The 20,305-nt window shown below is 45.3% G+C and overlaps 3 protein-coding genes and 1 pseudogene across 3 annotated transcripts; all 4 read right to left on the minus strand.

Moving 5' to 3' along the window:
• Window positions 1-3,714: 3,714 nt before the first annotated feature.
• LOC133905787 (uncharacterized) lies at window positions 3,715-6,248 on the minus strand (annotated as a pseudogene).
• A 574-nt stretch (window positions 6,249-6,822) lies between these two features.
• Window positions 6,823-10,594, minus strand: LOC133906393 (ubiquitin-conjugating enzyme 15). Its single transcript, XM_062348279.1, has 6 exons — window positions 10,444-10,594; window positions 10,219-10,322; window positions 9,856-9,958; window positions 9,691-9,754; window positions 7,285-7,373; window positions 6,823-7,213 (listed from the first exon to the last, which is right to left on the minus strand). Exons 1-6 carry the CDS (start codon window positions 10,471-10,473, stop codon window positions 7,118-7,120), a joined length of 486 nt encoding a protein of 161 aa, XP_062204263.1. The 5' UTR covers window positions 10,474-10,594; the 3' UTR covers window positions 6,823-7,117.
• Window positions 10,595-13,150: 2,556 nt separating this feature from the next.
• Window positions 13,151-14,671, minus strand: LOC133906399 (purple acid phosphatase 2-like). The gene is made up of 2 exons (XM_062348285.1): window positions 14,168-14,671; window positions 13,151-14,040 (listed from the first exon to the last, which is right to left on the minus strand). Exons 1-2 carry the CDS (start codon window positions 14,649-14,651, stop codon window positions 13,151-13,153), a joined length of 1,374 nt encoding a protein of 457 aa, XP_062204269.1. The 5' UTR covers window positions 14,652-14,671.
• A 3,016-nt stretch (window positions 14,672-17,687) lies between these two features.
• LOC133906449 (purple acid phosphatase 2-like) lies at window positions 17,688-20,305 on the minus strand. Its single transcript, XM_062348365.1, has 4 exons — window positions 19,804-20,305; window positions 19,511-19,711; window positions 19,310-19,421; window positions 17,688-18,848 (listed from the first exon to the last, which is right to left on the minus strand). Exons 1-4 carry the CDS (start codon window positions 19,990-19,992, stop codon window positions 17,956-17,958), a joined length of 1,395 nt encoding a protein of 464 aa, XP_062204349.1. The 5' UTR covers window positions 19,993-20,305; the 3' UTR covers window positions 17,688-17,955.

Below are 20,305 nucleotides of genomic sequence, written 5' to 3' on the forward strand. Positions count from 1 at the left end.
AGTGCCGATCTTGTGGAGTGGGATCCATGGCGTAGTGAACGAGTGGCCGAAATTGCCTCGACGTTCCACCAGCCACAGCCACACGGTTCAAGGTTCAACGAACCATACAAGACCACGTGCTCCAATCGTGATACCTCCAGACGACGACGACGACGATTTCATGCCACCAATGCCTCGGCGTTCCACCAGCCACACAGGAGAAGATTCAACGCACAATACAAGAGCATGTGCTCGAACCGTGATACCTCCGGACGACGACGATGACGACGATTTCATGCCATCTATGCCTCGACGTTCCACCAGCCACAGCCACACGGTACAAGGTTCAACGAACCATACAAGAGCACGTGCTCCAATCGTGATACCTCCAGATGATGACGACGACGATTTCATACCACCAATGCCTCGACGATTTCGTTAATCTACATCATCACTTTCTGTTGCCATTTTAAGATGATCACTGATACCTTATTAATCTTGCGCATGTTCGAATATACCCTGTTAAGACTATTGGTCTCCTTAAAGACTGTTTTTTTACTCATGCATTTTAAAATATTTTAGATTAGCAAATTTTTAATTTTGTTACATAAATTACACAGGCAAATCACATAATGGGAGGAGTACGGAAAAAAAAGGTATTTCGGCACACGGTGTGCCGAATACCAACTGTATTCGGCACACCGTGTGCCGAATACGCTTTTTGGTTGTATTCGGCACACCGAATACAGTCATTTTCGGCACACCGTGTGCCGAAAATGCCTTTTTCGGTACACCGTGTACCGAAAAATCATTTTTGGCACACCGTGTGCCGAATACATGTGCTAAAATTGTAAATACGAAAAATAGTTGTCCATTTAAGCAAATACGGTCACGTATGTTGTACAAAATCGAATTTTTGCCCGTTTTTGACGAAACGGATTTTTCTCGTTGGATTCCGCTGCGATGGAGATTAGTCTGGTCGATGCATGGACTTCAAAATTCCCAAAACTAGAGGATAATTCCGCACCGTTTGAGATTTTTTATAACGGAAATTCATGTCACCACTTTGATTAGATGAAGTGGGAGAGAAGTCGGTTTTAGAGTTAGATTGTATTCAATAGACGACACAATGTGTGACCGAAATACAACAATATATGCTAGTTACCTAGAGCACGTAGAAGAGCTACGCGAATGTTAAGAGACGGGATTTGGAGTTTCTGGTGGGTGATGAAATACTTCTCAAGATATCTCCCACTACGAGTGTTGTAGGATTTGGTACTAAAGGAAAGTTTAGCCGAGGTAAATCAGCCCATTCTTGATAGTTGCACGAGTTGAGAAGTTAGCATACTAACTGGAGCTACCACAGTCAATGAGTGACATGCATGACGCATTCCATATTTCTATGTTGCGAAAGTACTTGAAGAATCCTGAATATTATATAATGTTGGAGCCGGTGACTATAAAGCAAAATCTGACATTTAAGTCTTGTCCTATGAAAATAGTGGAGGAATCTGAAAGAGTGTTAAGATGTAGAACACTAAAATATGTTAAAGTCCTTTGGATGAATCAGGAGTGTAAAGCGACTTGGAAGCTGGAATTGCAAATGCGAGAGAAATATCCAAAATTGCTCACATCTAGTACTAACTATATTTTGGTTACATGGATTGATTACGGTTTAAGAGTAATGTGTAATAAAGAATTCAATGACGAATTCTATTGAAGGGGGACAATGTAGTACCAAAAGAAAGAAAAAAAATAGGATCAAGACCGACTCGGCCTCAGACGCTGCTCATATAGGGCCGAGCGGGGCTTCCGTTGCCACCCTATCTGCCTGTTGTCGCCACATTGCCGCCCATCTGCACCGCCATCGCGACTCAGAGTGCAGCTGCCGTGAGCGTCGTTGTTGTCCCTATTGTGTCGTGCGCCACACCACAGGCGTTAGTCTGCTGCTACTGATGTGCGGTATCCAGAGCAGCGGCAAGCAAAGGGTAGCAGCAAGAAGAAGTAGGAAGAAGAGAAGAGAAGAGAGGATTAAGAAGAGGAAAAGAAAGGGAAGAAGAGGGATTTCGCAATTCTGTTGAAACTCATCCTTAGATCATCTTCTTCGCTATAAGGGTAAAAACCCGAATTAGTCCCTAGCTACTCATAGATCGATTTTGGGCTCAAGGATTCGCCGTTGGATTTGGGGATTGTCAATCCAATTAAATTTGGCTATAATCTTAAAACAAAAGTTATCGGTCTGGTCAATATCTTTCCAATGGCACTGGTATCATTCAATTCCAATAAGTGGTTTAGGAGTAATCGTCAAAATAGTGTTGCGGTTCAATTAAGTTTAATCTGTGCAGTATTTTGTTAATATGTTTTTGATCTAGCTGGAAAAGGATTTCGCCCATATCCACCATAGAGAAGTTGTAGGAAATTTTTGGGTTCCATAGATGTATTTGTTTGCAACAATCGGTTAAGCGAATTAAAAGATATGGGTAAAACAGCGATCAATGAAGAAAACTAGACGGAATTTTGAACAAAACGAGATTTGGGTTTTAGGGTTTTCTTAAGAGACAAGTTCGGATATTCATTACATACCCTCAAGGTTATCTTGGGATAGTTCCTAAGTGTAGTTTTGCTCCTCAGATTTGGAGAGTTCCGGTGCCGAGGGCGTGACACCGGGTTTTCACCAAGGTTAAGGCAAGTGCATGGCGAACTTATGTGTGGTGATATGGTTTGCTTGTTGGTTGTTTTCTCAACTTGTTTGATTATGCTATTTTAATTTTTATATCTTCATGTGTTGATTTTATTCAAATTTCCTGACTATGTTCCCTTCAAAGATGATTCGAGATTCAAGTTTTTCCTTTCATATGATTTATGTTCAAGGGTTTTTTTTTTAAACGACATATGTGCAGTTTGGTTCTTATATTCATGTTACTGTGAGTAAGTGTTGGCTCTATTGCTCGGTTTTACGGGTAAATGCTGAGTATGTACCCAGGTATTGTCCGTTTCAGACAGAAACTACTACTTCTTGATGTTTTCAAAAGATAGGAAACGATTCATTCGATTTTTGTTTTATATTGGATCCTAATTTGTTGTTTGGTTCTTTCAGTTCTATATTGTACTTGTTGAGTGTTTTTACTTGCACTTATGTTTCTTTGGTTGTTAGGTACCAAATGACAGTGACATGCATGAGATGGGAGTAGCATCACGATGGAGCTCACACACATCTCTAATTAATTTTATTCTTAAAGCATTGAAATAATAATTGCTAGCCGGTCGGTTAAATGGTTAATTGGACAAGTTAGTCGTGTGTAACAGGTCTTAGAGTCGTATCGAGTCATCGGGTGGTGTCGTGATTTGGAATTGGGTTGTGATGTTTATTTTCTGCTCATAAAAATAATGCATGTGAACTGTATGGAATTTTGTTTGCCTGGAAACCGACAAATACAACAAAAACTCTACCAAAATTTATAATAATTTTTGGACTAGTGTAAATTTTGACGAAGGATGGTAGCCTCCCGATTTGTAGGAATCTGGGGTGTTACAAATTCTGTTCTTCTAGAATTAAGCTATGAACCAGAAGAATTTCATTTACTCATTGGAAACGACGTCCGCAGCCACACTAGTCAGATTCCTTGCAGCTTACGGTCCATGGTGCCCAAGTGAATTTCCACCTGCTTACAAGGGCTAGTTTGGAGCAGATGCATCGGAAAGTTAAAAGGACAACCAGAAGAAACACCAGGAAGCTACAAAAGGTTTAAGCACCTAGTATTCTGCATGCTCTTTTATTCCGACTATGTAGCCAACAGATGGCCGGCTCTCACTTATTCAAGTACACAGCTTTACATGCTTCACAGTTCAGTTCAGAAATGCTAAGTCTCAGCCTCCCGCAGAATTGAGGCCAACCTTTTTGTCAGGTTCGATAACAGAGAGTAAAACATCATGCTGGTGAACTTGTCGAGGTAGGAAAGTATCTCAAAATTCACTCTTTCGGGCTCCTCTTGCTGGAGAAAATGGTGGCCATCGATGATGGCAACCTCAAGATCTGGAACATAGGACTTGAATCCCCCGCTCTTGATGTAGAGCTCAATTCCAAAGGACTGCACACCAATGTCCTTGTCACCAGCTATGAACTTCGCAGGAACTGTAATCTTCGCACCGTTCCAGGGTGCAGTAAGTCTCCAGTTCCTGCATTTACCATACATTACTCTACAACTGAATCGCATAGAAGGCAATAAGAAACAAACAGGACAGAAGGTAAGGAAATTACGTTTCAAACCTGCGGTAGTAGTTGAGGGGTCCAGTGAACCCGGACTTCTGAAACTTTTCAGCATACTGGCCCAGTTCTTCCTCGGTGATCCAGGGAAGTGGTGAGGAAGATGCCTCGAGAAAGTCTATGATCTCCACTCCAGGAGGAGCAGCGAGATCATCAATTTCAATGGAGTAGAACTTCTTTAGGACAGTTGCAGCGTCATGACGAGTTGCCTCAGGCAGCCGATCCGGGTTCGATCCTCGGCGGCTGCCTCCGGAGGCGCTCCCTCAGCACCTCTGTTGCTAGGTGGGTGTGAGCATCCATATTGAAAAAAAAATGACGAGCAAATGCCCTTTCAGCTCTTCCAGGCTCCTGCAGACATGAATTTTGAATTTTCAGACAGAGCACTAGTACAAGCTGTAGCCTGTAGCTGCAAACAGTTTGATATAGAGCAGACCAATTTGGAGTTTGACCAAATTATTGAAATATCTGGTCCTAATTTTTTAAAATTAGAAAAAGACAAGATGAACTGCTGCTTAAATTTAAGAGTACAAGCTAAACCAACATTCAAACTAAAAATCTCACTTGAAATTTTGCGTTTCGCCCGATATCTGAGCTTAGAGAATGCTCTAAACCAGATGCAGGTATGATATATAGTGCAAACATATTTAAGCAAAAAGGAAAAAGCGTCCTTTTACGCAAGTCAAGATGTTTTGCAAAAGAAATTTGTAGTTTGAAGGCATCTCATACCTCCAACACTAACATCAAATTCCACAAGGATTGGTGCAAGACATGTGATATTAACCCTATCATCAACCAAATCACTGCATTTCACTACAACCTAGTTACTGGCATGGTGCAAGCTTGCCATTCAAATATTCAGGCTGTGAATGGTACCGAATTGAATCTGTGACGTGAACAGTACCCGCCTGGTACTCTTCAGAGCCTGATTTCTCTTTTTTGTTACTCGGTACCTAGGTTGAGTTTTGATTTGAAATTTTATGGAGAGGTAAATGTCTTTGCAATGTTGTGAATTTTTCCCAGAATTTTTCATGACTTTCTGGGGTGCTCCCGTGCGTTGGGAGGACGGGAGCACCTCAGACCCTAGGAGCACCTGAGATGTTCTCCTTTTCTATGAACTAATGTGTTAGAGCAAGAGTTTCCGTTGCACACAACCGAGTGACAAGAAGGGACTTATTAACAAATGCTAAAACTACTGTAAATCAGAGTTGATTGACTGGTTGAGCCGGGCAAGGAAGATCGCATCACCACCTGGAACTGCACGATGTAGAAGCCATCGCCGCGTGCAGTGAAGAGCTCCGTCATCGGGCGAAGTACGGCACCCCTAGGGCGACGATGGCGCGCACCCTGTCTGGTCGGAACAGGCAGAGGTGCCACGCGACCTGCGCGCCCCAGTCGTGCCCCACCACGAACACCTACGGATCCATCCATGGCGCGCACCACCCAAGAAGTCAATCATGGTGGTGAGGTGAGGTGCGGTGATTTGGCCAAGAAAAAGAACCCAAGAGTTGTAAAAAGGCGGCACCTTTGGGAGTTGGAGGTGGTCGAGGAGCGCGACAACGTCGCCGACGATGTGGAAGATGGAGTAGGCGGCGGGGTCAGCGGGGGCAGAGGAGTCTCCGTAGCCGCGGAGGTCGGGGGCGAGAGCGCAGGACCCCCGGGCGGCGAGTGCGGCCATCTGGTGGCGCCAGGAGAGCCAGAGCTCCGGGAAGCCGTGGAGCCGGGGCCGCGCTCGGCGACGTGGAGGGAGATGCCGTTCACGTCAGCGGTCCAGTGCCACACCTCGCCCGCGCCGCCAGCCTCCATGCTTGAGCTGACTGGAACTTGAGTCGCTGCTCTTGCTTCCTCGAGCTACGTCGGTCAGTCGGTGTGCTCACGTTCACGTTGGAATAAAGAAATGTCATCAAGATTTCAATTATTTGCGAAATCTATTTGTTCTATACCACGGAAAATTAAATCGTCCTTTTCTACAACTCAACTCTAGCGTTGGTGTTGATTTGGATGTCAGCTTCCGGTGCAATTATATCAGTTTTTTGGAGGAAGATGGAGTTTTCTTGTTGGATTAAGCTGACAAGCAGATTAGGTGCGAGTGTGACAAACAAATTATATAAACGTTGAGGTCATGTGGAACTGCTGATGCTACCAAACAGACAGTCTGGAGACTCTAGACAAAGCATCTGGACGGATTGGCTCTTGTTAGTTGTTACTAGTCGATGCATTGACTTCAGATTTCCCAAAACTGGAGCATCATTCTTTTGTTCTAGAAGCAAGGTACGGACCAGAAGAATTTTATGTCATTTGAAATATAGAGCATGGCTCAACGACGATCACAGCTATGAATTGTACAATCAACAACTCAAATTGTAGTATCCCACAGGTGATATCTTGAAACAGACACCCTTGCAACGCTCAAACACAGAAAGATTACACATTTCACTCTGATTCCAGCAATTCCATAAGCACAAAGACAAAAAGTGGACCCTACCAAATCCATGTGCACATAACTGGTGTGACGTGTGAGGACTATCACAATAGCACCACTATACTGATCAGAAAATCCATAAGAAGACTGCAGACTGGAATGAAGGCAAATTTAGCAAATCATAGTTAAATCTTCATTCCTTTTTTGCTAGTTTCAGCGACTCGACACGGTACACACTTGCTTATTCTATATATATGATTGATGGTGATAATATATTCTCAGACTCGACACAAGTGCATAACTCATTTACATACCACCACAGCAAGGGTAAGCTTTGCAGTCCAATAGAGGAGTGCTTAAAAATAAGCCTAAATCATCTCATATTCTCATCTCCCCTTGGAAGAGATATCATGGTAAGGGGACTGGCAGGCGACTCGAGCGCCAACCAATGTCCTTTACACCTTGTCATCATGGAACCACCATCTGGTCTCCTTTGGCGACCTCCCGTTGCGGCAGTTCCTAACATAGCGGTCATTGTCCGCCGGACGTTGCTGCAACCAATACATTTTAGCTAGTTAGATACTGACTACCGAGTGAGACCACAGGAGTTTTTGATAGCCACCTTTGCTGGCGAACTAGACAGCATAGACAGGATACTGATACAGACGGAGCTCACTGTCATCGCTGGTGACCACGAGTCATACAATATATCTGCAGATAAAAGAAAAGCAACATCAAGCTGTCATTCCTTACAGTCATTACAACACAAACCATGCAGGAAATTGTAGCCCATGACCATAAGTGTGCACCAACAGCATTATTTTACTTACATCTATTCTGTGGACAAAAGACTTCTGAAAACATGACCAAGAGAGTAAATGCTCAAAATGTGAATGCAAAAGTCTAGATGATTCCTTTTATGCTTAGTTCATATTTTCTAACGTAGAAGATCAGATGATAATAGGCCCCGGTGTATGAACATGTTTCAGCTATATGAATTTTAGGCCCAGTGGTCACGTCTACCTAAATTTGGAATCTGGCAAACTATATATTCAGTACTATAAATGGACGCCAAGGTCTCCGCCGGTGAAGGAGCGGCTGCATTGGATGACATGCTGATTTGCAGCGCGGCCAACTGACTCGCAGTATCTAGCAAGCGCTTGTCGATGGCAGCCACATGCTGTGCTAATTCGCCGAGTTGCTTCTGCATGTCGGCCACCAGCTTGGTTAAAGCTTCGATGGCTTGAGAGCTACCAGAATTGGAACCTGGCAAGGTTGTTGTCAGCGAAGGTGTTGGTGTTGGTTGCATGTGCTGAATGTCCAACCGGCAACAGCCGTCGTAGATGCAGCACTCATGGAGTGCACCATAAGCTCGACATGCGTCGTGTGCTGACCGGAACTAGACAAGCGCTTCCACATGTGTTTCCACCACAAACAACTGCACCTCCTCAGCGCCATATGGGTTGAAGACCTGGTGAAGCACCTCCTCGGTCACCAGGTATAGCAAGTAGCTCACCGTGACGCAAAGAACACCAGATTCGGAACCTGGCATCCCTGATACCAAATTGTTAGGGTAAACACCCGTCGGGAGGATAGCCGGGCGACGGCTGCTAGAGGAGAGATTGGACTATAGATTGGAGAGGCTTAGAACATTGGGGGAGACATAGGAGAATGGGATTGGGAACTAGATTGATTTCTCTTACTTAATTGATTCGATTACATGACTTCTATAAATAGGACTCCCAATGGAAAGTTCATGACCAAATCCAACTCTATCTCCTAGCCGATTCTTTCTCTAATTGATAACAAATCTAATCATACCTTTTAAATGACCCCTTCCAAATCTGATATAATCTTATCTCTAAATGCCATCTAATCATACTTTATTACCTTTGACTCGCTATTCTTTGAAATAATATATGCATACAGCACGGACACAACCCATGTGAATGCATTATGATGACATGTGAAGGATAATGCCATAAACAACCTTTTCACATACTACTTGAAGTGTTTCATTTCCTAAGGTATGAATAATTATGGATTTATTTCCTCAATGTATTAGCATCTGCTTTCATAGAATGTAAGTGACGATAATATCCAAGAAATATGAAGCCAGCATTCTACTCATAGAATAGTTTAGAGGTCAAGTTGGAGAAGTACGCTTTCATTCTAACTATATCTTCATATTAAGATGTTTAATCCCTCATCAACTTTCCAAGAGGTTTATTTGCCAAAAAAACACTTTTGCAAGTGCCAACCAATCACATGCTTCCCCGCCTAACACACAACCACCTGCAATTTTCTGCCTACTTCTGCATAGTAAGAGAGGCAGTCATATCCAAGTTCATAAGTCTAATAATTAATTAGGTATTTCCAGATGCTCAAACGTTTTTTTATAAAAAGTAATTTGCGGTTCTCATCAACTTCACATTTTCTTCATTTTCATAACTCTTCACGGCAATCAGGAAAAAGAACACTTACATATGACAATAACAATTGGCATCAAACACAAAGCCTGTTTTTATTATGCGCACACATACATAACTCTAAGACCAAACCAACAAAGTGAGGGTTTTTTTAAAATTAATGTGACCATATAATGAAATACCATTTCAACATATAACCAAGCCGTTTAGCAACAACTTTCCTATCATATAAAATTGGCAGAAAACTAACATACAGACATACAGCAATACGTAAACAACTAAAAAGGTGCAGCATCTAGACAACTCAGATATAGAATTTCAGGGGCGGGGGGGGGGGAGGCATGAGGGCAGTCAAAGAAGGAAGTGTGTTGGGGCATCTCAGCGCGCCTACTATAAAACTATAAAAGCACGATTGATTAAGTTGGCAACTTTCCTCTAACAACTGGAATCTTAGCACCTAACTGACAGCTTGATGGAAGATTAGGTCAGGCAAAGAACATTCCCACAAGGCCACAGCCATGCAGCTAATCAAAAGCATCAAACATGGAGACATACACAAATCTTCTCCATGAGAGAAGATGCATAAGGAACAGTTTTACCTAAACAGATGTGCCCGTTGCTGTAAATGTGTGGATGCATCGGCGCCGGATTGAGAAAAATGACCTGGAAGCAAAGGCAAAATTATCATCCAATCAAATTAAGAAAAGAACGGAAGAGAAGAGAAGATAGAATTAAAGGAGCAATCTTTCTCGTGAAAACCTGACCTGAGGTGCCTCCATGGGATAATGCTCGGGGAAGTCGACCTGCAACTGGTATGTCTCGCCGGCGTAGAGGGTGCCCGCCGCTCCGGTGACCTCAATTACCCACCTGTTCACTTATCCAAAGAGAAATCTCCAATTAGGTAAGTAGTCCAAATTCACCTCCACAAATAGCGACTGGAATAGAACAATAAAGACAATCCCTACAGATCAAGAACAAAAATTGCACAAAAAAGGATTCTTAAACCCATCTACGAGCTGGAAACATGCTGTTCATCCACACAAAGAAAATCCTAATATAAATCAATAAAAAGGGGAAGACGTAAGGAGAGGAGAGGAATTGCAGGGATGCGGTCAGATAGGCGACACCTTTGGAGGTTATCGGAGACCTTGTGCTTGAACCCGGCGGGGGGGCTGACCTGCCACTCGGCGAGCTCCTTCTGCAGCCGATTGCAAGCGATCTTGCTCAGCGCCTGCACAAGCCAAAAAGGGGCGAAATTTTAGCCGAATCGAGAACGAAAACCACCGTCCTGCTGCTCCCCGGGCGGCGAATCCATGGATTGTGGGGGGGGGGGGGGGACCAGGGTTCGGTACCTTTCGGGAAGGAGAGGAGGAGCTCGTCATGGTGGTGGGGAAGGGAATCGAATTGTGGAAGGGGGAGGCGAAGCAGAGGAGGGAGAGAGAACGTCAGAGAGTCGGCTATTCGGCCTTCTTTATTTCAGTTTCGACTTTGGATGCTTCTCTTTTTTTTGGTTTTTCTAGAGAAGAACCTAGCTTTTTCTTTTATTTCTTTTTAAAAAAAACGAGAGAGAAGAGCGTAGCTGGTTGGTTTTTCTCATCTAACCTCCTACAGTACTTGGGTTCAGGGTGACTTTTATTCGGTTTTTTTTTTTGCGAAAGGTGGGGATTATATTAAAATTGTGAAACAGTACATCCTTTTACATGTAGGATATGAGAAAAGAACAAATTGCACAAATAAACTTTGCTGGTCCTAGTCTTTTTCTTCTTCAACTCTGGCCATCTCTCCCGGTCGATATGTCGCTGCAGTAGCAGAGCCAAGCACCGGAAGACATCGAAATACACTCCTCCTATCAAGGATTTGTTCCTGACAATGTGTCCAACAAATAACTGGGTTACCTTCATAGATCAAATATCGAGCATGAAGCGAGACACATGCGATGTATGCAAGTTCGGACTTCTGATTGGAGTAATATCCTACGTCTTGTGTGTATGATTATGTATATGTATTCACCCGAGTACATGCAATATGGCAAATATATTATAAGGAGTAGATCAGATCTAATCTAACCTACAGCTAAAGTCGTCGAGTTCCTCCTACATCAAGGTTCTGATGCTTGTCTTGAGTAGCAAGAAAAAAAAGTCTCTCACAGGGGATCTGGGTCCCCGCCTTATATAGGGGTCATGTACTGCCTCCTATCCATCTGTATTTGATAGAGAGTCCTTCTTGTCGTCCAAGTAGATAGAGCTGTTATGAATACCAGTCTTCTTGAGTTGGGTAAGCAATCGAGACCTTCTTAGTATACACCTTCTAGATTCTGAAAGTATCAGATACAACAGATTCGGTTCGTAATATCCAGAGTTGTTAAGTATGCACATGGTATACCTCGTTCGTATATGGTATACTCCTTATACGTATATACCTCACAGTTAGATATTCGATACCTCCTACCAAATCCGAAAAGGAGACCCAAATCTTGGATCGCCGCATGAGCCAACGCCTTGAAGCCAAAGTCGGGACGCATCTGAAGCAAATGGGGAGCATCGACAACCTCATAGATGGATTGAGTGGAGGTAATCCAGACCTAGCACCTCGACAATCATTCGTGCCAAAGATGGAGATCCAGAAAACCTCACCGTCATCGACTTAGATCTGGCGACCCAAACACACAAACACACCAGATAGGGGATGACAAGCATCTTACCCAAAAACATGATGCAAACACGTATGTACCTCGCATAGCCCTCGTCGGAGCCTTCACCATAGATGGTGGCTTCATTGGAGATAGCTTGGAGAAACAAAAGGTTGCATGGCTTCGTTATCGACGAATCCAACTGAAACCTACCGAGCCTACTAACTACTATCAGCTACTAACTAATGAACAAGCTTCACCGAACGTTGAACCACCGAATCCCCAACTCCCTCGGTGCCAATGAGGCCACCGGAGGAGGGGATTCGGTGAGATCGATGCCGGTTTTTGGAAATTGCATGTCGGTCGTCTCTTTCTACTGTAGATGGGGAAAATGTCTGCAGGCTTTGACCTCCCTGCCAACATTGACAGCTTTATTCGTATTTCGTGACATCAATAATCTAAGTGTATCACATGTGCTTATGGATTGTATGCATTATAGGCCTGTTTGGTTCACAACCTAAGAATATCTAAGATTGCCAAATGTTTTTACCTATGTTACTACACTTGTGGCGAATAAAATCTTGCCTAATAGATTAAGTTGTAAAATTTGGTCCAGTGTTTAGCTCCTCCCCAGCAAATTAATTCCTCTCACCCGACTCTACCACCCACCTCTCTTTCTTTTCTTTCCACTTCCAGCTAACAAGGGCACTCAAATTGCTCGAGTTCTAAATTTGATCCGAGGCTAACAAAATTTAGCCAAATCACGGCAGTTTTTCGTTGATGCTCTTGCCATTTGCAGAAACAAAACATAAGGATGGAGATATAAAGACTGGCAGCCGGTGTCAATCAAGAATCGCACTGACTGAATTTGTTGCTGCCACTGAAATAAAAAGAGCCAGCTTGCAAACAAACTATGCTTCTCTAACCTTCAAAAACATCATGTGAAACACGTGAAGGACCCTTCAAAAACATTATAAGAGGAAAAAAAACAGAAAAGGGCCATAAAATCAACATCATGTGTATTGACGGCCCAATTGCATGCAAGGGGCCGGAACAGAATGGCACCGATCACAGTACCTTTCGTCTCAATTATTTGATCCTATGCTATTCTACTCGATCGCTCCACATTCTTGTTCTGTCAATTGGCATGCATGGCATGTGCTATATATATTCAACCGCTTACCAATTCAAATATTCAATATGTTTCGATCGTGATATATGCGAAATTCGTAGGCGATGTGATTGCACCAAGAGTCAGTTTTGCAACAAACTCACCACATGCAGGCAAACTTCTTATCCATTCAGTTGCTGTTTAAGCGGAATTTTTGTTACGTAGAAAAAAATAATAAATCTCTCCTTGTTTTCACCCGACACGATTAATCCAATTATGAAGCTCTGGATGGAGAACTTTAATGGTACTGACTAATAAGCTAGTTGGTGTCGGTGGGCAGCCAGTATCGGTTGGTGAACCAAGCCTTGTCGGCGACGACCTTGACGCCGTCGTGGTTGCGGTGCCACTCGTAATAGGCGTGCGTGCGGTTCTTGATCTCCAGCGTCGCGTGCCCGAAGCTCGCCTCCCGGAACGCCGAGTAGTCCGGCTGCGGCCACCGGAATTGGTTGGCGAGGCCCTCGATGTTGCCACCGTCGCCGATGTTGACGTAGACCGGCGCGGAGCTGTTGAACGCCGGCGTAGCCCTGCCGTTGGCGATGTCGTAGGCGACGTTGGAGACGCGGTGGCTGCGCTCGTACGAATGGACGTGCCCGGCGAGGACGAGGTCAACCTTGGCGTCGACGAGCCAGCGCTCGAACTGCACGCGCATCGTCTCGCCCTCCATGTAATGGTAGTCGTTGCTGTTGTACCACGGCGAGTGCACGCAGACGACCAGCCACGGCGTCTCGGTGCGGTTGACGCGCTTCAGCTCGTCCTGCAGCCACGTCCACTGCGGCGTGTACTGGCCGTAGGCGGAGTAGGAGGCCAGCACGATGACGTGTGCCGACGCAATCTTCACCGAGTACCAGAACGGCCGCGTGCTGCCGGACGCCGCGAATGGCGTCGGGTACCGGTTGGTGAAGGGCTTGAACGGGTCCGTCTCGCCGATCTCCGGCGCGTAGTCAATCTCGTGGTTGCCGGTGGTCCAGATCCATGGCTGGTGCGCGACGACCCTCTCGGTGAAGCGGCCCCACGTGTCCCAGCGGGTGTTGTCGTGATCGGGGTGGTCATCGGCGTACGAGAGGTCGCCGATGAAGAGCACCGCATCGGCGTTGGACGCCTCGTAGTGCTTCAGCGTGTCGTTCGAGTGGAACGTCTGCCCGAGGTCACCTGCATGTGTTCATCATCGATCATGTCAACCGATCGAGTTGCTTGCATGCATGCATGCAATCGTTCGAACGAAAGAAAATTAGACATAAAGAAATGAATAATCTACATCGATCTGTGGCCTACGTACCGATCAAGCCGAACTTGAATGGCACGTCAAGGCCGGGCTTGGGCGGCGTCTTGAAGGAGAAGGTCCTGATGGCGTAGCTGAAGCCAACGGCGTAGTGGTACCTGGTGCCGTAGTCGAGGCCCGTGAGGTTGGCGTGGTGGATGTAGCCGGACTTATACGAGCCTCCGAAGGTGTAGCGCTGGACGGTGCCCTCGGCGGCGAGGCTGAGGTCGTCGGCGGAGAGGCCGTAGCGCACGACGTTGCTGCCCGCGTGCTTGGGCGTCACCCACGACACGATCATCGCGCGGCCCGTGAGGTCGCCCTGCGTGATGTGCACCTGCTCCGGCGCGTTGAACCCCGGCGGCGCGCGGAAGACGTCGGCGTCGAGCGGCATGTCCGGGAGCATCTGCAGGCTCCTCCGGTAGCTGCTCGTCACGCCGGCATCGACGCACGCCGCCGCCACGGCCACGAGCACCAAGAGCGAGAGCACACGGCGCATCGTCATCGTAGAATAACAAACTAGCTAACGGCCTCCTCCTCCTTGGTTGTTTACTAGCTAGGCACGTAGGGTTTATGTACGCATACAGCGGATGGATCAGCAAGAGAATATGCTGCTAAAACTGGGAAAACTGCAAAAACCCCCCCAAAAGTCACTTGGATTTTGACTTTCCCCCCCAAAAGTTGTTTTGTTGCAAAAAGCCCCCCAAAAGTTTGACTTTGTTGCAAAAAACCCCCTAAAAATTCAAAAAAATAAAAAAATCATTAAAAAAATTCTAAAAAAAACTAGAGACAATTCTAAGACCTTCTGTGAAATTTGTTTTCAAAAATAATATCCTTTGCATCATATTTCATGGAGAGGAAGTTTGGAAAAAAAAGAAAAATATGCAGCTCATTTATTAACTCATGTTATTTTAAATTTGTCATGTCTACCATTATTTTTCCTACACAAATAATTATTTAAGTAAACTAATAAAAGTGGTTTCACTAATTTTGGGGGTGTTATGGATTAGTTATGAATTAATCTATCTGCAACCCATCTACTGAATCCTGCACGTTACAATAACTATTTCAAGATTTCATGTATTTTTACAAGATAGAGGATCATGTAAGAAGACTAAAAAATTTTGTTTCATGATTTTTGGATTAGTAAATAATTAACTATGCATTTAACTCGAATTAATAAATGAGTTGCACGTTTTTCTTTTTTTTCAAACTTACTCTCTATGAAATATGATGCAAAGGATATTATTTTTGAAAACAAATTTCACAAAAGGTCTTATAATTGTCTCTAGTTTTTTTTAGAATTTTTTGTGATTTGTTTTAAATTTTTTTGAATTTTTAGGGGTGTTTTTGCAACAAAATCAAACCTTTGGGGGGTTTTTTGCAACAAAACAACTTTTGGGGGGGAAAGTCAAAATTCAAGTGACTTTTGGGGGGGTTTTTGCATTTATCCCGCTAAAACTCCGGGCCCAGCAGCGTTTTCGGACGCCCCATGAACCTCTTTTGAGACCAGCCACGGCCCAGTTATCTGAGTATTTTTCTCCTTTAATTTTTAGGGAATTCACAATGTAATTTTGTTTACACTTTAGAGGGGGCAATTGATTTTTTTTTAAATGTCTTTTCTTAACATCCGATGGATGGGTGAGTGATTTTAGGGACGAAAACTTGCTTAAGTTTGCTATTGATGATTTCTAGTACATATATTTCGAAATAAAGCATGGTTATATATATGAGTTACACTTCAAGGTTTGCACGTGAAGTAGTTCACAACTCCAGGTAAAAAAGCAAGGAATTAATGACCTTGACATCGCCGCAGAAGCAGGGGCGGAGCTACGGTGCACGGTGTGCCCGGGCACACCCAAATTTCAGAAAGTTCAACAGAAATCAGTTCTTCATTTTACTTTGAGCCAAATCTCAGCAGCCTATTTGCAAAGCTCAAGACCCACAAGCCACGTACACTCGGGAAGCCCTTCAAAAACACCTTAGCAATTAAACTTCTGATGTCAACACCTAGCTTATGATTTATGAACTGGAAGGATCTATAGATATCTGCTGATTTCTGAAGATTGTCTACTATGTTTCGTTCAGTTTACTTCCTTTTAATCCCTCTCACAAAGGTGAGCTCCTTAGTTGGAAGCTTACGAGATGGATAGGCTACTGAGGCAGGAAGATCTGACCCATCATGATTCGTGGTTACAAATTGCTTTATCAGCACTGTAATACCCAAAAGTTAAATACCGTGGACCCATGAGGGAGTGCGAATTTTGACATTTTAAACCATTGCTTAGTTGGATAATCGGAGATCACGGATACGTAGATCTCATTGAGATAATTCCGTTTTACTATCTAACATCACGTTTGGACACTCAGTGAGTCTGTAACGACTCTAATAAAATTAAAGCATTGGATAAATTAGAAATAAAATACAAAATAGGATAAGATCGGCTCCCACCTGATCCCACCCTCCCTTCACCCGAGCCCCCATCCGCCAATCTCCAACCCTAGCCGTCACCACCTCATCCAACTACTGCCGCCCCGTCTTGTTGCTCCAGGTAAGAAAGCAAGGAGCTAATGAGCTCGACATCGCCGTGGAAGGATATGCAAAGTATTACCTCCAATTCAAAATATAAGTCTTTTTTCAATTCTTAATAGTCAAACTCTTTTAGCTTTGACTATCAATATGTAAAAATATATGAAGATTGACAACACAAGATTGGTATAAATAGACCTATCATAAAAAAATATTTCCACATTATATAATCTTTTTATTCTAAGTAATATACTTTCACAGGAATTGCTAGTCACATTGTCATATTAGAGACCATGTGGATGTTATAAATGACTTACATTTTGGATCAGAGTAAGTAGTAGCAGAAATGCATAGACAAATGACAACGGTACTGTTGGGCCAAATGTCCGTCCACATGAGGAAATTGTTAGCACAAAGAACCCAGCACGGCCTGACACATGTGAGCCGTTCATTGCCGTTGCGATGGACGGTAGAGATGCATCCCCATATGTGAAGGGAATGAGAACAAAACCCTATCCTCTCACCTTGCTTTAGGTTGAGACAGAGGCAGTGTGCAGCAGCTGGGCCTGAGAGACTAGCAGCCCATGGAACAACAAAATAAAGTGGACCATATTTGACATCTTATATATCAAAAATCAAGTGTAATCGATATATGATGTGTCGAATATGATTTATTATGAATCATATTTTTAGCATACGTGTTGTAAGAATTTATAAAAACAGTTATCACACAAGCATACGCGTAAAGCGATCGCACAGCAATCTCAACTATATTCAGCACACGAGGTGCTAAATATAGTACTGTGAAATATATTGGGCATCTCATATGCTGAATACACTTAATTTTCAGTACATAAGGGAATATGATCAACAATACATATTCGACACCTCGTGTGTCGAAAATGGTAGGATCGGCTCATATTCGACACCTCGTGTATCGAAAAATAGTTTTTAGTAAATGAGATGTCAAATATACATTTTAAATTATAAATATAATGATATGTTATCTGGTCGATAAATACCATCATATATATTATCTACTTTTAGATTTTTGCGTAAATATGTTTAAGAGCTGGTATACAAAAGAACATTAGAAACAGCTTACAGTGATCTCAGAAAATGAAAAAGAGAGAAAGAACTGACTACACTTGCAAGCTCGCACGTGTATCTGCTTCAACCGAAAACAAACAGAAATTTAAAGGTGTGCAAAGAACAACTCGATCGAATTGTGCAGCAACTGGACCGATGTTTCCATGGATCGATCACGACGCACGTGTGATCAGTCGGAGTCATCGGTGGGCATCCAGTACCTGTTGGTGAACCAGACGCCGTCGGCGACGACCTTGGCGCCGTCGTGGTTGCGGTGCCACGCGTAGTAGGCGTGCGTCCGGTTCTTGATCTCGAAGGTGGCGTGCCCGAAGCTGGCCTCCCGGAACGCCGAGTAGCTCGGCTGTGGCTGCGTGTAGTTGTTGGCGATGCCCTCGATGTTGCCGCCGTCGCCGATGGTGACGTAGACGGGGGCGTTGAGGTTGCGGATGGGCGTGGACTTGCCGTTGACGATGTCATAGTCGATGTTGGAGACACGGCGGCTGCGCTCGTACGAGTGGACGTGGCCGGCGAGGACGAGGTCGGCCTTAGCGTCGACGAGCCAGCGCTCGAACTGCACTCGCATCGTCTCGCCCTCCATGTAGTGGTAGTTGTTGCTGTTGTACCAGGGCGAGTGCACGAGCACGATGAGCCATGGCGTGACCTTCCGGTCCACGCGATTGAGCTCGCCCTGCAGCCACATCCACTGCGGCGTGTACTTGCCGTAGGCCGAGTAGGAGGACAGAACGATGACGTGCGCCGAGGCCAGCTTGACCGAGTACCAGAACGGCTCCGTGCTGCCGGCGGCGCGGTACGGTGTCGGGTAGCGGTGGGTGAAGGGCTTGAACGGCTTCTCCTCGCCGAGCTCCGGGGCGAAGTCCAGCTCGTGGTTGCCGGCGGTCCAGATCCAGGGCTGGTAGGCGACGCTGCGCTCGACGAAGCGGGCCCACGTGTCCCACCGGTTGTTGTCGTGCAGCGGGTGGTCGTCGGCGTAGGAGAGGTCGCCCATGAAGAGGACGGCGTCGCCGCCGTTGGCCTCGTAGTGCGACAGCGTGCTGTTGGAGTCGAACGTCTGCCCAAGGTCGCCTGCATTTCGTCATCACAGGTCACAATTAAGTCATCAGCTGTAGCACTGTACCTAGTGGTACAACTACATTGCTGCATTCTTTTTCGTCAGGAATGGCATGAATGCTGCTCTGCTACTTCTATGTATTCTCTATCCCCGGCCAACACGGCAAGGCTGGATTGATTGATGTATACTTGCCAGGAAATTCAGACTTGCTAGTTGCTGACGTGCAGATGGCAACAGCTCAAGAGTTTGAATTTTTTTGCAGATAAAATCATCATGGGAGTATGGGACATTAGCAATACCTCAAGTGGTGTATAAACTATTGGGCATTGGATGCTACGATTACAATCGCAAGTGGTGTATCTTGTTCCAGAACCTAGATTATGTCCAACTGTTTGTTTGTTTGTTTGTACGTTGCAGGTTGCACTCAAGCCTTTGGCATGAGAAAAACAAGGGAAACTAGGGATGCATCTCTTACCAATGAGCCCGAACTTGAACGGTACATCAGGCCCCGGCTTGGGAGGGGTGGTGAACCAGAACGTCCTCACCGTGTGCCCGAACCCCATGGCGTAGAAGTACTTGGTGCTATGCTGCAAGAACGAAGAAACCAAACAAGGAGTCAGTTCCACCATCGTGGCCATGGCCGCCGTTGCTGACCTGACCTGATTCGTCAGGGTACCTTGAGGTTCTTGAGTGTGCAGTGGTGGATGAACCCCGAGGTGTAGTTGAAGTAGTCGTAGCGCGTGTGCGTGCCCTGCGCATGGCACTCCAGTTTGTCCGGCGCGCCGCCGTACATCACCGTGCTGTTGCCCAGCTCGTTCTCCGTCACCCACGACACGATCATCGCCGTGCCCGTCTGGTCGCCCACCGTGATGTGCACCTAATGATCCCAAGGAGCAAGCGAAAAAGATGAAATCTTTTAGCACTAGCAACAAGGTAGAGATCGTGCGGAAGTGGCCCAGAGCCGGGGACCTGCTGAGGAGCATTGTAGCCCGGCGGCACGCGGAAGACGTCGGCGTCGAGCGGCATGTCCACCGTGGCCTCCAGCTTCCGCCGGTACTCGCTCGTCACCCCGGGCCCAGCATCGGCTCTCGTCGCCGCGGCGGCAAGGAGCACGGCGAGCGCAACCAGGCTGCTCAGGCGCCGGCGAGCCCCCGACATGTCGCTTGCACTTCTCTGCTTCTCTCTCCCCTGTTTCTTTCCCCCCAACAACTTGAGAAGCAGAGCCTGCAAAGCGAAGCGATGCAATGCAATGGAGACTGGAGTTCAGGTGGCTTAAATAGATCCCTTGAGAGATTAGATACTGAATTTTTTTGGGTTTAAACCGAGTCCAGTCTGCGCAATTTGTGGGGAATATCCTATGAATTGTGCTTAGGCTTAGAGTCCCGGTCGAAGACTAAACTCTGTACTGAATTGACATGGAGATTGGGATTAGTGTGCCGATTCATTTGATCGAGGACTTGGAAGTTAGACT

The sequence above is a fragment of the Phragmites australis genome, chromosome 23 (assembly GCF_958298935.1).
Source record: "Phragmites australis chromosome 23, lpPhrAust1.1, whole genome shotgun sequence".
In the NCBI taxonomy this organism is placed as follows: Eukaryota; Viridiplantae; Streptophyta; class Magnoliopsida; order Poales; family Poaceae; genus Phragmites; species Phragmites australis.

What these genes read in the sequence shown, in the direction of transcription:
- LOC133906393 (XM_062348279.1), bottom strand. Translation starts at nt 10,473, where the DNA reads ATGACGAGCTCCTCCTCTCCTTCCCGAAAG. An exon ending in GTCTCCGATAACCTCCAAAG is followed by an intron (nt 9,959 to 10,218) that starts GTGTCGCCTATC and finishes ATAAGTGAACAG; the next exon opens with GTGGGTAATTGAGGTCACCG. An exon ending in ATCCCATGGAGGCACCTCAG is followed by an intron (nt 9,755 to 9,855) that starts GTCAGGTTTTCA and finishes CTTTGCTTCCAG; the next exon opens with GTCATTTTTCTCAATCCGGC.
- LOC133906449 (XM_062348365.1), bottom strand. Translation starts at nt 19,992, where the DNA reads ATGTCGGGGGCTCGCCGGCGCCTGAGCAGCCTGGTTGCGCTCGCCGTG. An exon ending in GCTACAATGCTCCTCAGCAG is followed by an intron (nt 19,712 to 19,803) that starts GTCCCCGGCTCT and finishes TGGGATCATTAG; the next exon opens with GTGCACATCACGGTGGGCGA. An exon ending in GCACACTCAAGAACCTCAAG is followed by an intron (nt 19,422 to 19,510) that starts GTACCCTGACGA and finishes TCGTTCTTGCAG; the next exon opens with CATAGCACCAAGTACTTCTA.
- LOC133906399 (XM_062348285.1), bottom strand. Translation starts at nt 14,651, where the DNA reads ATGACGATGCGCCGTGTGCTCTCGCTCTTGGTGCTCGTGGCCGTGGCG. An exon ending in ATTCAAGTTCGGCTTGATCG is followed by an intron (nt 14,041 to 14,167) that starts GTACGTAGGCCA and finishes GAACACATGCAG; the next exon opens with GTGACCTCGGGCAGACGTTC.